Source organism: Elgaria multicarinata, chromosome 21 (genome assembly GCF_023053635.1).
Source record: "Elgaria multicarinata webbii isolate HBS135686 ecotype San Diego chromosome 21, rElgMul1.1.pri, whole genome shotgun sequence".
Lineage (NCBI taxonomy): Eukaryota > Metazoa > Chordata > Lepidosauria > Squamata > Anguidae > Elgaria > Elgaria multicarinata.
Window position 1 is genome coordinate 9,657,193 of NC_086191.1, and position 21,830 is coordinate 9,679,022.

At 48.4% G+C, this 21,830-nt stretch overlaps 1 protein-coding gene across 1 annotated transcript; it reads left to right on the forward strand.

The window, feature by feature from the left end:
• The first annotated feature begins 3,780 nt into the window (after window positions 1–3,780).
• On the forward strand, window positions 3,781–21,103 carry EFNA4 (ephrin A4). Its single transcript, XM_063145955.1, has 6 exons — window positions 3,781–3,946; window positions 13,928–14,220; window positions 15,455–15,523; window positions 16,255–16,314; window positions 17,856–18,260; window positions 19,997–21,103. Exons 1-5 carry the CDS (start codon window positions 3,834–3,836, stop codon window positions 17,945–17,947), a joined length of 627 nt encoding a protein of 208 aa, XP_063002025.1. The 5' UTR covers window positions 3,781–3,833; the 3' UTR covers window positions 17,948–18,260; window positions 19,997–21,103.
• Window positions 21,104–21,830: the final 727 nt, after the last annotated feature.

Genomic DNA, 21,830 nt, shown 5'->3' on the forward strand with positions numbered 1-21,830 from the left:
AACAACCTGTTTCCAGCAGCAAAAAGCCAGACAGCCCTGGGCAATCCACTAAATGCATTAGCAACTGATATTATTCACAGATAGATTTCCTCTAGAGAGGGAGGCTTCATTCCTAACTATCATACTTCTTGCCATACCACACGGCCCGTGCTTTAAGTTCTTCACCAAGGCCCTTCTCTGAGTGATCTCTTTGGTGGAGGTATGTTAAGTTTCTACTAAGGTAAAGGGCCTTTTCTGTGGTGGCACCCAAACTCTGAAACACCCTCCCCAAAGAGAGAGGACTGCCGCTCACATCACAGTCTTTTCTGGTATTTCTATTTGTTCACCTCTGCTTGCAGTTTTATAACCCCTCTGTTAGCAACTGTTATGAAAGAGTTTCATTATATTGCATTCGTATTTTGTTTAGTTTATCCATTTTTCAGTCTACCACTCTCAAATCCATTGGAGAAAGGGCAATTTAGAAATATTTGAAATCAAATAATAAAATATTATGGCCAGCTAGCACCATAAGAAGAACCCTCCTGATTCAAACCGGAGTTGCCACTAGCCCAGTATCCTGTTTCTGACCGTGGACAGCCAGAGGAATCCAAGAAGCCCACAACAAAATAGAAATGTAATAAACAGACAGACAGCCTATTTGTGTGAATGTTAGTAGGAGATATTTATTATAAGAATTTCTGCAGATGTTTTCATAACCCCTGATGAAGGCCTTAAAATACAAATAGGCCAAAATGCATTGGGTGCTTTTTTTCCTCTTTAAACAAAATCCTTGTTTCAACATACTGAGATGTTCCTCTTCAGTTCGTGCATGAAAGATTCTAGCCCTCCCCTAGTGTTATTTTGGGATATACTGCTCCTGATCTTGGAGACCTCACTTTATAATCTATCACAGCAAATAGGCTTGGATTGATGGGCAATCGTTTTATCTGTTTTATGCAGCAATTCTATGCACAATTACCTAGAAGCAAGCCCATTCAAATCAGTAGGACTTCCTACTGAGTAGTCATGCATAGGACTGCAGAGTTAGTGACAGTTTTATTGTATTTTATAATGCTTGTTAGTTTAGAGTTATGATTTTCATGGTGTTTCTGTGTTGTACTGTTTTGATTTGTTAGGGCACCCTGAGCTCTTTGCAAAGAAGGGAGGGATATTAATCAAATAAATTATTATTAAATAAGTATGAGTTTTAAATCTTTGCACTGCTGCTAGTTTTGGTTTTTATTTTATGCTGTAGCTTTAAGCGTTTATATTGTATTTTATCATGTATTTTATGTTTTTAATTGTTGTGAACTTACCAGAGAGCTTTAGCTAGCTATTGGATGGTACAGAAATCTAATAAATTATTATTATTATTATTATTATTATTATTATTATTATTATTATTATTATTAAACACAAGTTAGTTATGCTTCAACTTAGGTTTTCCCAACCCAAATTCTCCAGATGCTGTAGCACTGAAACCTTGCACTGACCCTTTTGACACACTGGTTTGGTGGACGATGGGGATTATAGGAGCAGATATTGATGGATGCTGCACATGCGATCAGCCTGTGTGCACCAGTCGCTGGGGAACATGGGTGGGAGGGTGCTGTTGCACCATGTCCTGCTTGTTCATCCCTGGCTGATGGCTGGTCGGCCACTGTGCAGACAGAGTGCTGGACTAGATGGATCCTTGGTCTGATCCAGCAGGGCTCTTCTTAGGTTCTTATGATATTTTGGTGATTCCTTCCTCTTTTATAAATTTTAAAATGTGGGTGGAGCACATGGCAGGGTGGTAATGGTTTTGAGGGGGGGTTGGGTTGATAAGGAAGGAAGTAAACCACAACCCACCCACCCTATCCTAGCAAAAGAAGATGGGTCTTCTGCTGCATATTACAGTGCAGCCAAAGAAAGGGCGGCGGAACAAGCAAGAGCTTCATTGCCTTTTTTTAAAAAAAATATTATTGCTAAGAGTTTTGGCCTGTAAAAGAGAAACAAAACATTAATCATGCTAAACGCTTCAATATGTCGTGCTTAGGCGAAGTCTCAAAATCTTTCCCATTTTTCTGCTTGGCGTGGAGAAGGGATAGTACATGCCAGGGAGACAGGCAATCATAAAATGTCAATTAAAAATAAGAAAAGATGCTGCTGATGATTCGGGGTATCCCAGCAGCCTTGTTTTAGCTTTTCTCCTTGATTCCCCCCCCCCCTTGTAGGGTAGGGATGGTGGTCTCGGGCTCTGGGGTTGCCAACTGACCAGGAAAAACAGCCAACCAACTACACCCTATCATGCTCCTGTACCTTCTCCTGAGGCCCAGTTTTCTATAGCCGGCCAGGTTAAGCTTCTCATCAAGCGGCTTTCTCGAGGTGCAGGAGCAGGGGGCCTGTGGAAGCATTGGCAACCAAATCCTCCACCAGTTCACCTCAGCCTTCTCCATCCAACCTAGTGTCTTCCAGATGTCTTGAATCAGAACTACCAGCATTCCAGAGGATTGGCCAGGCCTGCTGGCTGGGGCTGATGGGAGTTGAAGTCCAAAACTCCTTAAGGGCACCAGATTGGAGTAGATTGATTTGTGAATTGCAGTAGATCCCCAAGGTATTTCTGGCTCCCAGATGTTTAACAGCAGCTGCTGCAGCAGCAAAGTTATCACACACATGCCCTAAATGTTATAGAAACATATCGGTGATAGACTAAGAATTCTAATTAGTGAATTCCTATCCTTATTTAGTGATCTTCATTTATTATTATGTATGTTCTTTTTGTAGACGTTATTGTATGAACTTTATTTCGAAATAAAATAACATTTCAAGGTGTGGGGGGGGAGAAAGAAAGAATGCTTAGAGCAGCCTCCTGCAAGCTGGTGCCTTCCCGATGTGTTGGACTACAACTCTCATCGTCCCCAGAGGCTGGGGAAAATGGGAGTTGTAGTCCAACACATTTTGAGGGCGCCCACTTGGGGGAGACACTGTCTAGGGGGTAAGCAGGTGTGGTTTGTCCTTGTATGTGTGGAAAGACTGTGCGCTTCTACTGTTTATAGTCCTCCAAATGAATTCCTGGATCCCAGTTCTTTAATTCGAAGTGACTTGTCTTTTGCACCAAACCAGACCTTGCAAACACGCCCAATTAAATCTATGGGTCACTTTATTTATTTATTTATTTATTTATTTATTTATTACATTTCTATACCGCCCAATAGCCGGAGCTCACTTCCCTTCCCTCTCCCCGCATAAAGCAGTCTCGAAGCGCCTGGTTTGATTTCATTTATTCCCTTTCTTCATTTATTCCATTTCTTTAAAAGGCCCAAGAGTTCACGCTCTCCGGACGCTTGACGCCCATTCAGACCCTAAACTACAAACACGATCCAACAACGTCATCTAAAAGTGGCAAACTGCAGACTAAAAAGCAAAACAAACATAAACAGTATTTAAAATAAATAAATAAATAAAACGGTGCAGCGGTGCCAAGTTTTAAAAGACAGTAACGTCCCTTCTCACACAATTAAAAAACACACACACACCTTATGCTTAAAAGAACAGGGAGAAACAAAGAAAGGAAGAAGACAGAGAAAGGAAAGATAAGAGAAAAAAAGCAAAGCAGAGCGGAAAAGAATGAATGAATGGAAGCCGAGCGGCACTGCAAGGGTTAACCCCAAACTTTCTGCTTCCCCCTCCCACTTCCCTTCTTTTAGCGAAGTCGCTACTTTTTGCAGAGTTCCGGCCCTCTGATTGGCCGAAAGTTGGAGCTGGTGGCGAAGGGGGGCGTGGCTGCCGCCTCCCTCCCCCTTCCCCGCTGGCCCGGGCCGAGCGAGGGCGCTTTTGGGCGATCGGGCTCCCCTGGAGAAGGCGGCAGAGCGATGCGCCCGGCTGGGGCGCTCCCCTGGGGGCTGCTGACGTTTTGGGGGGCCCTCCTCTGCCAGCAGGTGCGCGGCCTTCGCCACGCCGTCTACTGGAACAGCAGCAACCACAGGTACAAACTCCCAAAAAGGATATATATGATTTTTTTTTACTGGGGGGGGCATGGATTCCTGCATGTCCCCCTCCAGGATTCAAGCGGATCTCTTCGCGATCGCGCGATCGCGACCCTCTCCTTCAAAGAGAGCCTCCCAGCCATCTCCAGGCCCCTGGGGGGGACGCTTTGATTTTTCCTCCCCCCTCTAGAACCCCAAATTCCCCCCCCCCCACGCACACACATTCTTGCGCGCGGTTTGTTGGACGGCGAGACCCTTTACTTTCCCTTTGAGTCCGAAAAGTGTGCCTGGTGCTCCAATTGCTCCCTTTTTGGGGGGGGGAGGGAGGGGGTTCCACCCCAAATCTTGGATGGCCTCCCCTTCCCAGGCCTGAGGCTCCTTCTAAAATAAAATGGCTTTTTTAAAAAAAATAATTAAAAAATTCCCGGGCAGGATCTGGTTAAAGTGGGGGGAGGGGTTTGGGGGGTCTGTCTCTCCCTCTTCGCTCCGTCGCCCCCTCTCTTCCCAACCCGGTTCCATGTTGCGCGCTCAGCATCTCCTTTGTCTAGAAGCCTCCCAGCCAGGTGCCGCCTTCCTCCATTAAAACCCAGCTTCTCTCCTCACCCCCCTCCCTTGTCGACCTCGGCAGCCTGTGGGGGGCGTGTTCCCCAATTCATGCCCCCCCTCCCCAACACACAACCTGCTCAAAATTGAATATCCAGGGGGACAGGAGCGGGTTAGGCCACCTTACTTACCTGGATCAAGGCTGGGCCGCTGGGATTTTTTTCGGGACCGATTTGGTAAATTTGGCTGGCCGCAGGACCTTGGGCTTTCCACAGCTTCGCTCTATGTGTGTGTTTGGAGAGTCTTGCCTGGTCTTGTGCCCATGATCGCTGCCAGCTTGGCAACTTGTCCCTGCTTGCTTTAGCCATCTCTTTTGGCTTTGTTTTTGTTTAATGCCCACAGATGTGGATCGAATCCTCTCTCTCTCTCTCCCCCCCCCAACCCGGAAAATGGGTTCTTTTGGAGAAACTTTCTCTGTTTCTTAATGGCACCTTCCTGGCACAGCAAAGGTATTCTGCCATGCCAACCTCGATTTGCTAGATCAGTTGGTGCTTCCCTTGGCACAGGTAATTTGAAGGCCCACGCACCGGCTGCCTTGAGAGGCAGGCGGAAAGTCTACTACGATCACCCTGAAAGGGGACAAACCCCGACTTTCAACACCGCAAACGAAAGGGTACCCGGTTATTTCGGGCCTGAAGAGCTAAAAGCTAAATGTAAAAGTTGGCTTGATGTCACTAGCTTGCCGTGCGTCCCGTGCTGTGCTTGATTTTTCTTAATATTTCTGGGAGCCCTTGCCTGTTTGATATGTGGCGGGGGGGGGGGATTCTTTGCAAGTGGTATGGGAAAGCATTCTGCACCTGGTCAGGGGCTAGGGTCAATGAATCGGCACGAGCCCCAGGGTAAGGCTCTGGCATGGGGGAAGGGGGGCGGGGTTCACGATTTCGGACCCGCACGGATGTCTGCCCTGTTTGTACAAGTCTGGGTGCCGTGGCCTTCCTCCGCTCGTGGCACTGTGCCCAGCGCGATGCCTGGTTGGCGGGGGTGAGAACTTGGTTCTCCGATGTAATCTGGATTTTTGTTTTGTTGTTTCTGCTGCAAGTTTACTCTCTTTTCCTTCCTGGTGGGGCCCACCCGGGGGGCGAGTCCGGGCGAGTCTGCAGGGAATGAGGGGGGGGGGGAGACACAAATTACTGGGGAACATTCCAGCTTGTTTTGCTTCACTCAGTGTGGGAGCGTGGGGTTAACTGGCGCTTGGGTCTCCGGCCTAGCCAAAGCCGACTTGGGAGTGCCATGAAGGGAGTTGGCTGGCGGCCCAACGTGAATTATAAATCCCGATAAAAGATGGCAGGGTGTGTTGAGCGCGCTGGACGTGGTGGACAAGAGACGGTCTCTCCATGCCAGCTGGTTCATCTTGTGGAATCCAGGCCTCCTCCTTCCTCCTCCACCCTTTAAGGCCTGGTCCTCACAGTAGAAAAGTGTCTGTGTGTTTTAACCTGAGTACCACTTCACTCTGAGGGTGCAGGTTGATGCGGCTGAACGCTCTTCAATACACAAAGCAAATATTCCCTGCACCTAGAAATTCAGTACGCCAGGGAGATAGGGTCTAACCTAGTCCTTTCCCTGAGGTGATCATGTTTTAGATGCAGGGATTTGAGGTTTTTTTTGGTGCTGATAGGTGAGCTCCCCACATCCTACAGTCTGGAGCAGTATAGCCCTTTGGTATAAAACTCTTTCTAAAAAAAGAACAAAAGAAAAAAGAGGACAGCACAGGTGTAGGGTCCCTGTGAAAATGAGTCTGAGCAGTAGTTGTTTTAACAGAAACAGCCTAAGAACTCTTGAACGAATATTCGCACACATTCAAAGATCAGAACGGCTGTTTGCCGTGGTAGCTTAATAGAGCCTTCACGTTGGGATGAGGGCAAATAAACTACAAGAATGCCGTGTGTTGTGAGCTTTGGCTGTCCCCTGTTGGAAGCAGGTGGCTGGACTACATGGATCTTTGATCCGACCAGCAGAAGTCGTTTTATATTCTTAGGAATCCAAAGGTTTTGAATGTTAATGTTTGATAGACACGGTAAAAAAGCAACTACATGTGCATAATGTAGCGGTTAGAGTGTTGGACTCAAAAGGTCTGGGTTCAAGTCTCCACTCAGCCCAGATGCTCAATGGGTGGCTTTGGGCCAGTCATTGACTCTCAGCCTAACTTACCTCACAGGGCTGTGGTGAGGATAAGATGGAGAGGAGGAGGAGGGTCGTGGCAGCCTTGAGAGGAGGAAAGGTGCAATACAAAATATAATAATTAAAAAATTGGCTCCCAGTGTAATTCTGTACATATCTACTCAGAACTAAACCCCTACAGTTTATTGGGATTTCCCCCCCAGGTAAGTGTATATAGGATTGCAGCCTAAATCTTGTTGATGTTGAACATCCCATGTAACCTTCCCTTGTTACAATCCAACATGTGGGGATTTGGGAAAAGTTAATGTTGTGCTCAGTGGGACGACTGCGTGCAGTTTTAGATCTTCCCAGTTTAGGTTTTAAATCAAATATATCTCTACTACGAACTCTTAGACTAAAACAGTCCCTTTCCACAACCTATTTAGTCAAAATCAGCCCTGTTTAAATTCATTTTGCCTCCACTGGAATAAGTGGCGACAGGAGGTATATATTTTAATTTAAAATCCGAACTGGAGAGAACTAAATCTGTGTGTAGTTATCCCAGCTGAGATTATGAGGTTAAGAGACAGAAGGCAGAGTACAGCAAAAGTTTTTGAAAACTTCGCTTGATTATGACAACCTCCCTTCCTCAACTTTGTGCTCTCGAGGTGCAACACATTTAGAAGATACCACGTTGGGGAAAGCTGATAATTTTTACTGATTTGATTTCTTCCTCACTTTTCTACCAAGATAATAATATCCCAATATTGTTGTTGTTATTGTTATTAAATTCATTGGTGGAAGTTTTCTTTTTTTGCTTTGGATGTTTTGTTTTGTTTTTTTAAGGCATGTGTTTCCTTATATTATAAGCTTTTGATTTAAAATGATGAGAGAGAGAGAGAGAGAGAATATGAATTTATAATTTTGCAAGCAGCTTCTGCAAAGAAGCATATGTGTGTTTGGGGAGAAAGTTGTCCCTTTCTTTCGAATTGAGATCCACGCTACCTCCGTCTCCTGTTTCTCCTCTGGCTGTCCGTACCACTTTGTTAGTATATCTTCATCTTTCAAGCAGAGCTTTACTGCTGGGAATTTTATTGTTGAAAGGATTCGCTCCTGTATGCTTCTCTCTTTTGTTCCTGTGCCGAGAGGACAGAATGCAGTTATCCCGTAGTCGCTTGGTGTGTTGTGTAAGGTTTTGGAGGTTTCTGCCACTCTGGCCTGTTCTTTTCTGCTCAGGAGGACTGAAAAAAGTTAGCACTGCAAGTCTCTTCCAAACACACCATGCATCTTCCAACCACCCCCACACACTCCCTTTCAGGTGTGCAGCATAAAAACACCCTCCTTTGGAAGCACATACCGCAGACATGTGCATCTATGCTCACAGGCACATACTTTGACTCTTTGAAGCCCATACATGAATGTATGCCCGCACACATAGGCTCTCTGAAAGCAAAGGTAGTCCTGTTAGACATAAGAAAAAGGCCAAAATCCTTATTAGGACAACTCAAAGGTTGCAGAAATAGTGTGCATACTTTTGAATCCTCCAGAAATCTTCGTCAGTTTCTGGTAAATCACCCACAGAGCTTCTTGGGTGGTACCGAACTGCAATAAATAAATAAGGTTGCAAACAAATAGAATTACCCAGGGGAGTTGTTTAGCTTAGAAAAAAGGCAAGTGAGGGGAGACATACAAAACGATGCCTGGTGTGGAGAATGGGGAGACATTTTTCTCCCTGTCCCATAATACTAGAACCCAAAGGGGTCATGCCTTGAAGCTGATTGGTGAGAATTTCAGGGAGGATAAAAAGAAGGACTTCTTCACACAGGGCACTATGGAATGTAGAGATGGTTACCAGTGTGGGCGGTTTTAAATGGGAGTTGGACCAATTCCGGGAGGAGAAGGCTAGCAAAGGCTCCCGAGTCCTGATGGCTCTATGGTACCTCCAGTATCAGAGGCAGTGTGCCTATGTGCACCAGTTGCTGAGGAACATGGGCAGGAGGGTGCTGCTGTACTCAGACCTTGCTTAGGGGTTTCTCACTGTTAGCTGGTCGGCCTCTGTGTGAACAGAATGCTGGATGAGATGGACTCTTGGTTTGATCTAGAATAGCTCTTATGTTCTAAACAAAAAAAAGACCATAGGAAAAAAAAAGTGGCCATTGGAGTCTGCTTTTGCATACACACACACACATCTTTATTTTTTTAGGCAAGGAGTGAATGTCACGGCTGCTAGGTTGAGGATTGTGGGCAAAAAGCAAATGGCCCAAGTTGTTTTTGCAAAATCTGTTCTCATGTCCATTTAAATAGGGCCTATTATTTGTCCGGTTTTGGACTTCGTACCCCTGTTGCAAAATCCACAGCCTTGGCTCGGCTTTTAATCTGTGCCTTGCGTGCTTCTCTGTTTAGTCATTGAGAATTTTTTTTTAAAAGAACATTTTAAGTAGTTAAAAACATTCTTTTTTAAGTGGATTTAATTTACAGGCGGTGTTAACCAGGTGGTGGGAGATGTTTAATGCCTGCCCAAAGTAGCCATATCCCAAGTCATTGAACTCCTGGGGAAATGTTAGAGAGCGTGCTCTGGATCATGCACAGAGTACATTGCTCTGCCCATTAAACAACCCAAACAAGGTTCAAACAGCTAGAATTGGGGGGATAGTTTGCATACGTGAGAATTTGGCTTGATTGAATCTCAGCACCAAATGTGATCAGCGGCAAATCCTGCTCAAAATGTGCACGTTCCAGTTAGAAATACACCAGTGCTGTGTTAGTAAGGTTGCAGTACACACTCGCACCCCCCCCACACCCCCCCTTGTTTTGTATGTCTGGGGGTGCTTTTATTTCAGCCAGCTAATCGTATACAACAAAGATTGTGTTGACTTTAAAATCTCTGTATATAAATATTTGACCAGGTGAAGTTTGTCCTCCTTGAACCCTGTTTACTTAATGTTCTTAGTTCATGATCGGGACAAGTTAGATACTGACGCTGTGTATCTTTTCTCCACAGAGCGAAAAACAGTTTTGGGGAGGGGGTTGGGTTTTTTTAAGCAGGAAAATGGTCCGTAGGCGAGGGGTTAAGCAGCCCCTCCCCGCCACCGCTGCTCCAATCAGATTCAGAATCATCCCATTGCAGTGTTAAAAGTGACAACAGGCGATCCATGTGCCTGCTGCATCACACCCCTCCACCTTAGGACCGGAAGCCATATCTTATCTGATTGATCTTCACAACAGCAAAATAGGTCATCGAGGTTGCTAATTAATAAGCTGCGATCCTTGCCTTTCTAAGGCTCTTTATCCTATCCACCCTGACTGTGGGCCACATCCGTCTGGTCCCGGTTCTTTTTTTCCTTTTTCTATTTTGCAGAATCGGCTGCTCATTGTCTGCGCATCAGAGGTGTCCTTCTCTTGCGCGCTGTGCGGCGTTCTCTGTTTACCTGATCCACAGTATTTTGTATCGGGAGGGAAAATACAGTCCCAGCACCTCCAGATAGCACATTACGAGAAGTAATTCCTGGATTTTCACATTTCTCTTATTTTTCTTTGTGGTCTCTCGACTCCTTTAATTACCCTTGCCCTCAGAATTAGGCCTCCTCCCCAATTTTCTGACAAATACAGGTGATTTTGGATACATTAAAACCTTGGTTGGAGATGGGGGAGAGAATCCATTTGCGTCCAGTTGACAAAATCGTCCCTACGTTGTTTGCCTGGAATTGATGATTGCTCACCAGAGGTGAGTAGGTGAGTCTGGTTTTAGTCATGGACAATGAGGACAAACCTATTGAGGTCATGTTCTGTCCAATCAGGAATAAGAAGTCAAGTTACTTCTGCCTTCCAGGCTTCGCTGGCTAATGTTTGCAATGGGCCCTGGGACGATTGACAGGGAACCTTTTAAAAACAATCACTCAACTTCTAAAGCTTATTCGAGAGCCTTGCATTTTCCAGTTCGTTTGTTGAAGAAAGCTTGAAGGGAAAACCAGCAGTTGATTTTCGTGTGAGCTCCATTCAATTCTGGCACTCCAAACAAATTCCTGGGCTCTGAATTCTTGAATTCCAAGTGTTCGAAGTGTCTTGAATTCCGAGCAGACTCGTATGGCCTCTCACCTACTCACCTCTGGTGAGCAATCATCCATTCCAGGCGAATAACTTAAGAGATGCTTTTAGCTCCAGCTGATGTATCTTTGGGATCTAGTAAATAAATGAAGTAGATCCTATAATCCTGAAGTATGCCCTCCTTTGCTGTAATCAATACACCATCCTGTCTCTGCCCACTAAGGTCAAAGGCCAGGGGGGGTGTATACAGTCTGCAAGCTGCATGTTGCTTTCCTGGGAGTAGAGTGCATGCTTCCCTGGGAGTAGGAGACTGTTGTGAAGTTAGCAGGACTTACTTCCAAGTGAGCATAAACAGGGTTGACCATGCGCTGCTGGGCTTTGATGCGCTCTACAGAGAAATTCCAATTGCTGGCTGCAATGTCACAAGGGAGCGTTCGTGGGCCATAGCAGGGTGGCTTTTGAACTTTTTTGCCACTATTAGAGGAGTCACTTTTCATGGTGACTCTTCAGAGGAATTCCTCTGAGCATCTGCCATGGGGGAAAAAAACCTATGTGTCGCAACGGATTCTGTGATGCTTGGTCCATGTGGAGTGCTGGCCAAATCCACTACTGGGTCAATCTTGGCTTTGCATGAATTGAGAGACTGTCTTTTTTAAAAAGAAAGAAAGAAAGAAAGAAAGAAAGAAAGAAAAGTCATTTCAAAGGGGTGCCCAGGACGGGCAGCAGTAGCGGGTTGTATTGGGGTGATGGGGCCTTCGACGCCCCCCTGGAATGTGGTAAGCTTGACGCTGGGCCTCCCCTGAGATGGCTTGATGTGTGAGTGTGCCCCAGAAACATTTATAGGCAGAATTAGGGGTCAGGGAGAATTGCATGAGCCGCTCTGAACTATTCCTGTGGTCTGCTCCTGCCCGACAGCAGCAAAAAACCCCACCCTTTACCTTCACTCGTCGGCCCTTTGGTCCCAAGTTCATGCTCTGCTGCGAGTTCGAGTGCTGATGCTTGCTTCCCTTGGGACTCATGAGCTTGGCAGACATCATGACTCTCCCCGCGCCTCCCTTCCCACATGCTGTCTGCGAATGAGGTATCAAGCCCACGTCTGCTGTACTACCCTAGGTTGCTGGTACCCTGTCCCTACCTGAGGGTGCTTGCGAGTGGCAGTGCCCTCGATGCATGGGATTTTGGGACGCCCGGCCCGGTGGCAACCACATTCCCCGACGATGCATCACACTCAGTTGTGGGGGAGCGCGAGCAGAGCCTTCAGACGCTGGGGCTTTTGTCTCGGGGCTGGGCTGTCGGCCCGTAACCCTGGGAGCTCCCCCGCTGACCCTTTTTACCTCCAGCCACTTGAATTAATCGGAGCTGACGTCTGCTTGTTTAGGAGAGCCGGACAGCTGGATTGGCACAGTCGGTGGGAAAGCACTGGAAGCCCAGGGGTGTCTGCACCCCTCCTCTTTTGTGTATCTGCATGTGGGGGGCTTCTGGAGAGAGGGTTTTTCTCTGTGGTCATCCCAAAATGTGGAGACTAGACTACAACGAGCAGAAGCCCTCGAGGAAGTAAAGGGGTGTGTGTGTGTTGACGTCTTCAGGACTGCTGGATGCAGGTGGTTTTTGTTCATTTCTTGGTGGCTTTTCCTGCAAGCAGATTAAAAACCCAAATAAATAAATAAAACAAAACCTGAAAGGCCGAGGCCACGATGGAAATAAGGAAGGTGGTAAAAGAAAAGGGCGTGCTAAGGGCGTGCAACAGGATAAGTTGTGGGTCGGGACGCAGTGGCATCCCACAAGGAAGAAGTTAATTAAAGGTAATGCAAGGCTCCCATGGGAATCTAAGCGTGCTTCCGCAAAAAGAGGGTGCCCACCACATCCCTATATGAGTTACTGATCTGACCTAGGCTGCTTCCAGTCAGCCTCCCCTGGGGCAGGTAACTCTTTTTTCTCATCTCTGGTTGGCACGTTCAGTCATGCTGAGGGCAGCAGAACGACTTGACCTCTGAGGAGGGTGCTTGCCGCCCCCCTTGCGAGTGACTGCTGTACAGTCAGGGTCTGCTGAAAGGTGGGAGGTAATTCCACCACACTTCTGTATTGTGTGTGTGTGTGTGTGTGTATGTATGTGTGTGAAGTGGATTGGCTGCTGGGTGAATTGTCCGTTTTCAGAGAAAGTTGTCATCCATTTGTCAGAGTTGCTGTAGCTGCATCCAGCCTTGAGGAGGGGGTTGACTGGCCTGTGGAGCCTCCTTGGGTTCCTTCAGGAGCAGGTCTTGGAGTACAACAAATTTAACAGAGGTACACGGGTGGTTGGGAACATGGCAAGCACTGGGAAGAGCAATTCCTCCTCCCGATGCTGTCCGGGTCCTTTTCTCCTCGCAGGAAGAGATGGAACTCTGTACCTCTCTCCATACAGGGAAAGGCTAAAATAGGAAGGGACAGGATTTGGTCTCGCCCACGGAGGGCCTGGTCCATCACCCAAATGTCATCAAAGCATCAGAAGAGGCCTGCTGGATCAGACCAAGGGTCCATCTAGTCCAGCATTCTGTCCACACGGTGGCCAGCAAGCTGTTGACGTGAGACCTATAACCAAGGCATGAATGCAACAGCGTCCTCGTCTGGTCCTGGAGGTAGCCAGAGCCGCCAGAACTAGTAGCCCTTGATAGCCTTCTCCTCCATGAATTTCATAGAATCATAGAATAGTAGAGTTGGAAGGGGCCTATAAAGCCATCGAGTCCAACCCCCAGCTCAATGCAGGAATCCACCCTAACCTGACAGATGGTTGTCCAATTCCCTTCCAAAGCCATCCAAATTGGTGGCCATCACTACCTCTTGCGGAAGCGAATTCCATTGCCCCGAATCTCCCACCGCTCACCTTCATGGAGTGACCCTTTTGAGTTCTAGTCTTATGAGAGAGGAGGGGAAACGTCTCCCTCTCCACTTTCTCCACACCAGGCATGATTTTGTACACCTCCATCACGTCTCCCCTTAGAGCACCTTCCTGCCCATACATAATTTGCACTGAAATGAAGTTTCCAGGCATTTGCTTTCTTCAAAAAACAAAAACAAAACATATATAAAATCATTTCAACAACAGAATCCGGATTTTATGCTCTGGGGTGTGCACCGTGTAGAACAGCGCAGCAAAATCGGCACGCCTAAAAATCTCATCTTTTGCACATCAAGTTTTTGGATTAATTGATCCGGTGGGAATCGATTAGATGGCGACCCGTCTCCTCCTCTGTTTACAGATTCTTCGACGAAGACTACGGCGTTCAGGTCTCCATCAACGATTATTTGGATATCTACTGCCCGCACTATGACCAGCCCGTGGCCGTTGGAGGGCCAGAGATCTTCACTCTCCTCATGGTTGATATCGAAGGTTACCGGGGCTGTTACGAAACGAAAGGCGCTTTCAAACGCTGGGAGTGCAACCGCCCGTACGCACCTTACGGGCCTGTCCGCTTCTCGGAGAAAATCCAGAGGTTCACCCCCTTCTCACTGGGCTTCGAGTTCCAACCGGGACATGATTACTACTATATTTGTGAGTAGGGCTTTTAGCGGATGGAACAATTTTTTCTTCCAAGTTGTACCCAAGATGCAGAGGTTCTACGATGTGGAGTGGATAGCCAGGCCGCACTTCCGAATTTAAGTTCAGCCTGGGTTTGTAGAGGGTGCCCGATGAAAGGAAGGGAGAAACCACCTTTTCTCTTTTGTATTTCAAGGGCACCGGGATGGCGTGGGGATTTGCCGTGCTTCCGGATCTCCCTTGCTACTGCAAGCTGCCATATTTAACTCTCAGAATGCCCCATAATAATATTTGGTCAAGGGGCATTCCTGTGGCAGCTCCCATGGCCAACGGCATCTTTCTTTTTAGACTATTGTGCATGTGCCATTTTCTACCCAGAATGCTCCTTGGATCAAGGGTGTCGTACTGGGGGGGTATTATGGGGGATGCAACATGGCGGCCAATGACATTGGCAAGCCGGGAGAAGCGTTGGCGAGTTTTGCACCCCTCCGCCTTCGCTTCTCTCCGCTTCCTGCTCTCACTGCCCACAAATGGGGTGACAAAATGGCGGCAGGGGTCCATTTTAGCTCCGCCTTAGATCAGATCTACTTGTAGCTCAGAAACAGCTGGGATATCACTGCAATTTTGCCTGGAAGTCTTTGAGAAGGAGACATTTAAATGCCTTCCCACATGCCTTTTTCCTAACCCTCCTCGAGGGAAACTTATGTGTACCTTAGCATGCCTGGGCGAGGAGGATTTTGATCAGTGGTGTAGAAACACAGGCCCTGGGCCCAAATACAGCCTACCTGAGCTCCCAGTCTTTCCCTTTGGGGTTATCCAAATGGTCTCGCCCCTTCCTCTAGCGCACCTGTTTCCCCCATTTACTGGTTTGCCTGCTTTGGTGCCGTTACCGTGCCCCCCCGCCCATTCTAAAAGGTTGAAATTCCTCCCCTAAGACTTTAGTTACTGGTAGTAAGAGCTTTGAACTAAAAGATGCTGATATTTTAAACCTGCTCCCTTTGTCTTTGGGTCCTCCCACCACTGCTGGGATGCAGTCCCTGAGGGATTCCTGAAAATGGAATTCGGCCCATGCACTGGTCGGACGTTTTAGTGGATTAATCTAAAATTTGAGTTGATTAACCTACTGATCAAACCTCATAGGCCTGCTTGAAAGAGAACCATGATAATAACCAGGATTTGGGTTCCCCCTCTTTATAGTCTGGCCACTTGTCTTTTCAACACCCTCCCTCTTGGTCTTTTTCTCCACCAGCTGTCCCTGCCGCGGAGAGTCCCAGCCGCTGCCTGAAACTGCAGGTGTCTGTCTGCTGCAAGGCGACAAGTAAGTCCGTTTGACGGGTGCGGACGGGTGTTTAGCCAGTGGAGTTGGGTCACCTCCCTCTGCCTCTCCACGAGTACCCTGGACAGCGCTAGAGCAATTGCTTCCCAAACAAACCCGATGATCCGAGTTGGCTTGCACTCGGGCGATCCAAATGGCCTGGATTCAAGGCCTTTCCCTTGCCCACAGCACCGCGTCCTGCGGGGGGCCTGTTAACAGCCGAGGAGCCCCGCCCCATGACTCAGGGCTTTGCGTGCCGAAGGTCCCAGGTTCGATTCCCGGCGTCTCCAGTTCAAAGGATCTCTCGGGAAGACCCCCGAGTTCAAACTTTGAAGAGCAGGTGCTAATAAATAAATCACACCCGTTCTGGAGCTCGGCCTGGAGGCCTGATTCAAATTAAGCCCGAAATAACAAGCCCATTCATGATAACGATGCCTGACTGTCTTAGCAGAGGCCTGTGTGTGTGTGTGTGTGTACACCTGGGGTGGGGGCAGGCTTTATATCGGGGTTGGGAACTATTTCTGGAGTAGGGAATTTGTGGCTCTCTGGTGCTTGTAGAGCTCTCAACTCCCATCAGCCCCAGCCAGCATGACCAGTGGTGGGGATGATTGGGGTTGGAGTCCAACAACATCTGGTTTCCCATCCCCCTGGGTATATTGTTGGAGGTGGAATGGGTGGGGAAAGGGGCACCCTGTCCTCGCCTCCTAGACTGACCCAACTGTTTTTGCTTCTAGCCACAGAACCTGTGACGGAGGGTCCCAAATCGCAACCGCGCGGGAGAGGCGGCTCAGAGGGTGAGGTGGTTTTTGGGGGGAGGGAGGGGCAACACAGCTGCTTATCGTAGAGAATGGAAGGAACTTCACCAAGGCTGTTGTGCTGGCTGCAGAGGAACAGGGCACTGCATTCCTCTGGTGCCACCATCTTGCTTACTCGCCTCCAAGAGATTCAAGTTCGCCCATGGTGAAGGTTTAAATGCCAGCTTGGACTAGATGGCCCCTTAACCTGATTTGGCAGGGTTCTTCTTGCGTCAGAAGGGTAGAGCCTCTTTCAGCCCGAGGGCTGAATTCCATTTTGGAGAGGCTGCGTGGGGGCGGGCACATTCCAGTGGTGGGCGGAGCCGAAGGCAAACGGGGTGGGGCCAAAACCCAACCATACCTGCATATTGAGCTTTGGCGTATTTGCAGGAACTCCGCTTTAGGAGAGGCAATTCAGCATTTCAGAATGGGGGAAAAGAAAAAAATGCACAAAAGCAGGAAACCCCCTCCCCGCCAAAGACTGATGCTTGCAGGGGGAAAGGGGTTGGAGCCAGAGGAAGGAGGTCTTTGGAGGTCTTCTGGCAAACCCTGGAGGACCAAATCAGGACCTATGAAGGTCCGGGTTTGACCCCCATGCTTGCACCCCTGTCTTGCGTACTTGTGCCACGACACAGGCTCTGAACACCAGACCCGGCCGAGGCTACTCCCTGCTCAAGCCAAGCACCACCGCTTGATACGCCTGAGGCAAGGGATAAAAACCACCTTCCTCCAAACTATGTGGAGAAAGGGGATTAAATTGGAGAAGGATTTTAATATATGAAATAAAACACTGTGAGTTATATCTGCTTAGGTGAATGATTGTCAGAGTGGGTGTTAAATGTGTAAACTTAAGATGATAAATGCCAAACAGACACATGGGATTTTTGTGGTAGTTTAAAAACAGAACAATCAAAATTTATTTTTAAAAGTTCACAAGCTTTGTTTCAACTAACAACATTTAAAAACCTTTTTGAAACCTTTCATACAATCCTGTCACTCATTCACATACGCGCTTTCCTTTTTCTCACACAATCACTCTTGAACTTTCTTTATTATCAGTATTGATTGATATACATCCACTACGTGTACACCGCACTCTAAAGACACCACTCACTACACTGACTCTCAAATTTCCCAGAACTTAAGTACCATAAACACAGAGAGCACTACAGACTCTAAGAGTACCTAAAAAGTCCCCCACAATCCCCCCAGTCATTCCCTTATATATCACTCCTCCCCTTCCCAAGACATTCTAACTCCGCCCACTCAGGCCAACATTCTACAAACCACAGACTTACAAACTGCAGACATATATTTGGAATTGACTTGTGGGGTGTAACACCACAACTTGTACTTTGATGATCCTGTAGAGAAGTGGCTCCTTTGAACCAACTTCCTCCTGTGGGGCTTCAGGAAAAGCTGCCGTCACTAATCCAGTTTCAGACCAGTTTTGAATGTGTAACCCTCTCCCTCTGATTTCGGAGGAGGCCCTCCACTTTTCAATTGATATCCACCTTCCTTTTCTCCCTCTCTCTGCACAGATGCTGTTGTAGCGCCCGGACGCAGCTCTGCCCTTTCCTGGAGCAGCTGTGCCTGCCTCGTCCTCGTCCTCTTACCCTTCCTGCAGCTCTGACCTCAGGGAGGGAGGGAGGGCAGAGGCTCCTCCAGGCTGGGGCAGGGCGTGCTGGCCATACGTTCCCGCCGCCCTCCTCCTACCCACTCGCACAAGATACTGGATTCCTCACTTGGCACTTTAGGACTTGGAGGTGACGTGCCCGCTGCCGCTCCTCAGCTGGGCCCTGGCTTAGCCTCGGAAACGGACTGAGCTCACGGACGCCAAATAAACCAAGCCAAAGGGGCGGGACGCCTCCTGCGGACCCTCAGGACTCTCCAGCGCCATCTCTGTCTGGGACTTGTCAAGGCAACAGGAAAACCTTGACTGGGAGGTAAGTCTTGACGAGGGATGGGTGGGCCAGAGGGGACAAATTTCAGGGTTATAGAGTTGGATGGGTCCCATGGGGATCATGTAGTCCAACCCCCTGCTTCAATAACGATTAGAATCTTTGTTTGCAATTAAAGCTAAGGTGCTTAAGGGAACTAGTTCTGCATCTGATGAACAGCACTTATCACTAGGATCTTTCTCCTTACGAAGGGAACCCCCTGTATCCAATGGGCACTGGCCACAGAACTAATTTATTTGAGCATCTTCGCTTTTGTTTCAAACAAAGGCCCTAGTCCATGTGGATTTGAAATGTTTCTTTTGCTCCTGTTCTCTCTTTTGGTTAAACTAAAATGAGGTAGAAGCAGATGAGGTAGAAGTAGAAGAAGTGGTCACTCTTGTGTGTTAGTGACTGCTGAGTACTCAAGCTGTAGTTAATGAATTGGGTTGGGTTTTTTTCAAAATCAATGGACGAGGAATTCTCCTTCAAAGCAACATGCCATTACTACAACAAGTGGGACCTGCAACAAAATGTTGCAGCACAGAATGTTCAGGGTGCCAGCCAGCCATGACCGCTTTTAGTATATTTCTTGCCCCCCTGGTTTTCATTTTGCCAATGGTCCGTTGGCACTCTCTGGCCACTGAGCATACTCAGTTCTCATTTTCTGTTCCCCTACGATTTTTTTTTTGTACTACCACAAACCTCCCTCTTTTGCGTGGATGATGCCGTTAGGGCTAACTTAAAGTTCGGCACTTGCAGCCTGACGTTGGAAATAGAGTGGACAATAAAGAAGCTTAAAACCAATCATGAAACTACAACAGCAAACTACAAGGGCTACCGGTGAAAGGGCATTCAGGGGAGAGAGAAAGAGAAAGAGAGAGGGACAAAGCAGAAAATTACAGAACAAATCAGATCATCTATTGAGGCAGATCTAAATCAAATAAAAGGACCATGAAAATGTCAGAAGCCAATATGAAAGTCTATGAGGGGGAGATGCTCTCCGTGTCAGTAAAGGGCAGTACATTGATATGATTTGGGGGGGGGGTGTATTTTCTGGGCGGGGCTGGGGGGAGAGATGATACGTAGGGATTCTGCGGTGGCCAGCTTTCAAGTTGAATATCATTCGAAGCACACATCTGTGATCATCTGGGCAACGCGATAGAACTTCCATGTAAAGTGATGGTTTACCCCTCCTGGGGAGCAAATCGCAATTGTTACTCCAGGAGAGGATCCCTTCACGTGTTCAGAGGTCCTTGTTGCTTCGATTGTCACTTCATGTGTTCCCAGGGGTTGTGAAAACAGGGTTTGGGGTCCCAGCCTACGTTCTGATTCATAGAATAATAGAATAGTAGGGTTTGAAGGGGCTTCTAAGGCCATCGAGTCCGACCCCCTGCTCAATGCAAGAATCCACCCTAAAGCATCCCTGACAGATGTCTGTCCAGCTGCCTCTTGAAGGCTTCTATTGTGTGGGAGAGCCCATGACTTCCCTAGGCCATTGGTTTCATTGTCGTACTGCTCTAACAGTCAGGAAGTTTTTCCTGATGTCCAGCCGGAATCTGGCTTCCTGTCACTTGAGCCCATTATTCCATATCCTGCACTCTGGGATGATTGAGAAGAGATCCTGGCCCTCATCTGTGTGACAACCTTTGTAGGAATTCGTGCTATTAACAGTCTCTCCCTCCCTCCCTCCCTCCCTCCCTCTCTCTCTCATATTCTCGCTTCCCCTGTGTCTCTTCCTGCAGGAGTTTCTCTGTGTCCCATTCCCACAGGATGTCAGATCCACAGCTTCTCACCACCTGCTTCTGATGGTGTCAGAAAGGGGACCCGGGACTTCCCCCTCCCCCAAACCCTTCCGCAGATCTGAGTTTGAAGACCGGGGGACCAAGTCTCTTCAATGGTACGGCAGGGGCTCAGAGAGCTGTCTACCGGGACTTTTTGTATGCCAAAGATGGGGAGACACACACACACACACACACACCGCTTCATAGTCCCCAACCCACCAGACTTGGCTGCTTTAAAGGAGGGGGCATTGATTCCCCCCCTCTCTTCCATATCTTCCTTGAGCTCTGCCTTCTTTCCACCTCCCCCCCTCCACAAAGATCTGGACCATGTCACCCTCCTACAACCCCTCTCCCCCCCCCCCCCCCGGTTCTGTTCTCGACGAGAACAACACTGGCAGTGACAGCCGCTGTTTTTTGTCTTCCGTGAAGATCTTTTGGTAGCGCCGATTTCCTCCTGGTTTTCCCAGTTTCTTTTGTTTAAATATCTCTTCTTCTTTTTGTCCTAATTGTCAGTGACTGAGCCGGACGATAAAACCGTTTCAGAAAGTCCGCCCCCTGCTTTCTCTCCCCGCTTTTGAAACAAAGCACTGGATGAGGGTTTTTTGGGAGGGGGTGGCTAAGAGGAAGCCAGGGATGTGCAGGGCAGAGCTGTGTGGCTGATGGGTACCTTTTGGCGGCGGCTGAAAATCCGTCACAACTGCTGGGCCCGGAACTCTAGGGCAACAGCGGTCATATCATACCCTTCTAGGTCTCCATGGGCCCAGAGCAAGAGACCTGCAGAGGGGTCCCTCCCTCCCAGGTGGATCCTCCGAATGTTACGCACATGCGCACCTTGCAACTCCTATCGTCCCTTCCCATTGGCTGTGCTTGCAAGGGGTGCCAGGAGCTGCGTCCCCAACCACATCGAGCGGGCCGCGAGTGGCCTGCCGTTGAGATGAAGGGATCCTTCATGCAATCCACAAGTCCTGCCAATGTATTAAAAATTCTCTTTCTCCCACAACCCCACTCTTGGTAGCCTAAAGAAATAAAATCTATTACCTAAGCGGGTTTTATCAGAAAAGCTAGCGGCGCCATCAGAAAAGCTAGCGGCGCCATCAGAAAAGCTAGCGGCGCCATCAGAAAAGCTAGCGGCGCCATCAGAAAAGGCTACAAGGCCATCAGAAAAGGTTACGAGGCCCAGGCCCTCTGTGATCCAAGCACCGGGTGAGATGGGCTAGACCGCACTGGCAACTTCAGCGACACCTTCTCGCAAGTGTCACCAAGTTGGGCGTACAGGCACATCTGCCACCACAGCCACTGTCCCGCAGCGAACTTGACGGAGCTCTGCTAGAGTACATTGCCCACACACCCAAGTAGACATCTCGTAAGGCCGGTACCCATGGCCAAGCCTGAATGGGTGTGGGGAGGGTTTCCATACGGAGTAAAGAAGGAGGTGGATTATGGTCGTTCACTGCTCAGTTTGCACCCCTCCGTTCTCTTCTCCCCACCCCGACCCGCGCCACCATTCGGTACCGTGACCTTCCGGGTGGTGGAGATTAATTGCAGCGTTTGATATTGAGATGTCAGGAAATGTCACCATGGAAGTTTTAATTACGGGCCGCCTGCCGGCAATTAGTGTTGATGCTGCGGTAAGCCGGGCGGGGAGGCCGGTGCCGTGGCAACGGCAACTGAGCCTCCCCCCCCCCCCACATCGCGCCACTCCCTGGGCCTCCTTGTGGGGCGAGGGATGTGGCAGGCGCAGAGCACCCCAGCTTCTCCAGGGCAGGGGGAAACACGACATGGTAGCAAAAGTTCC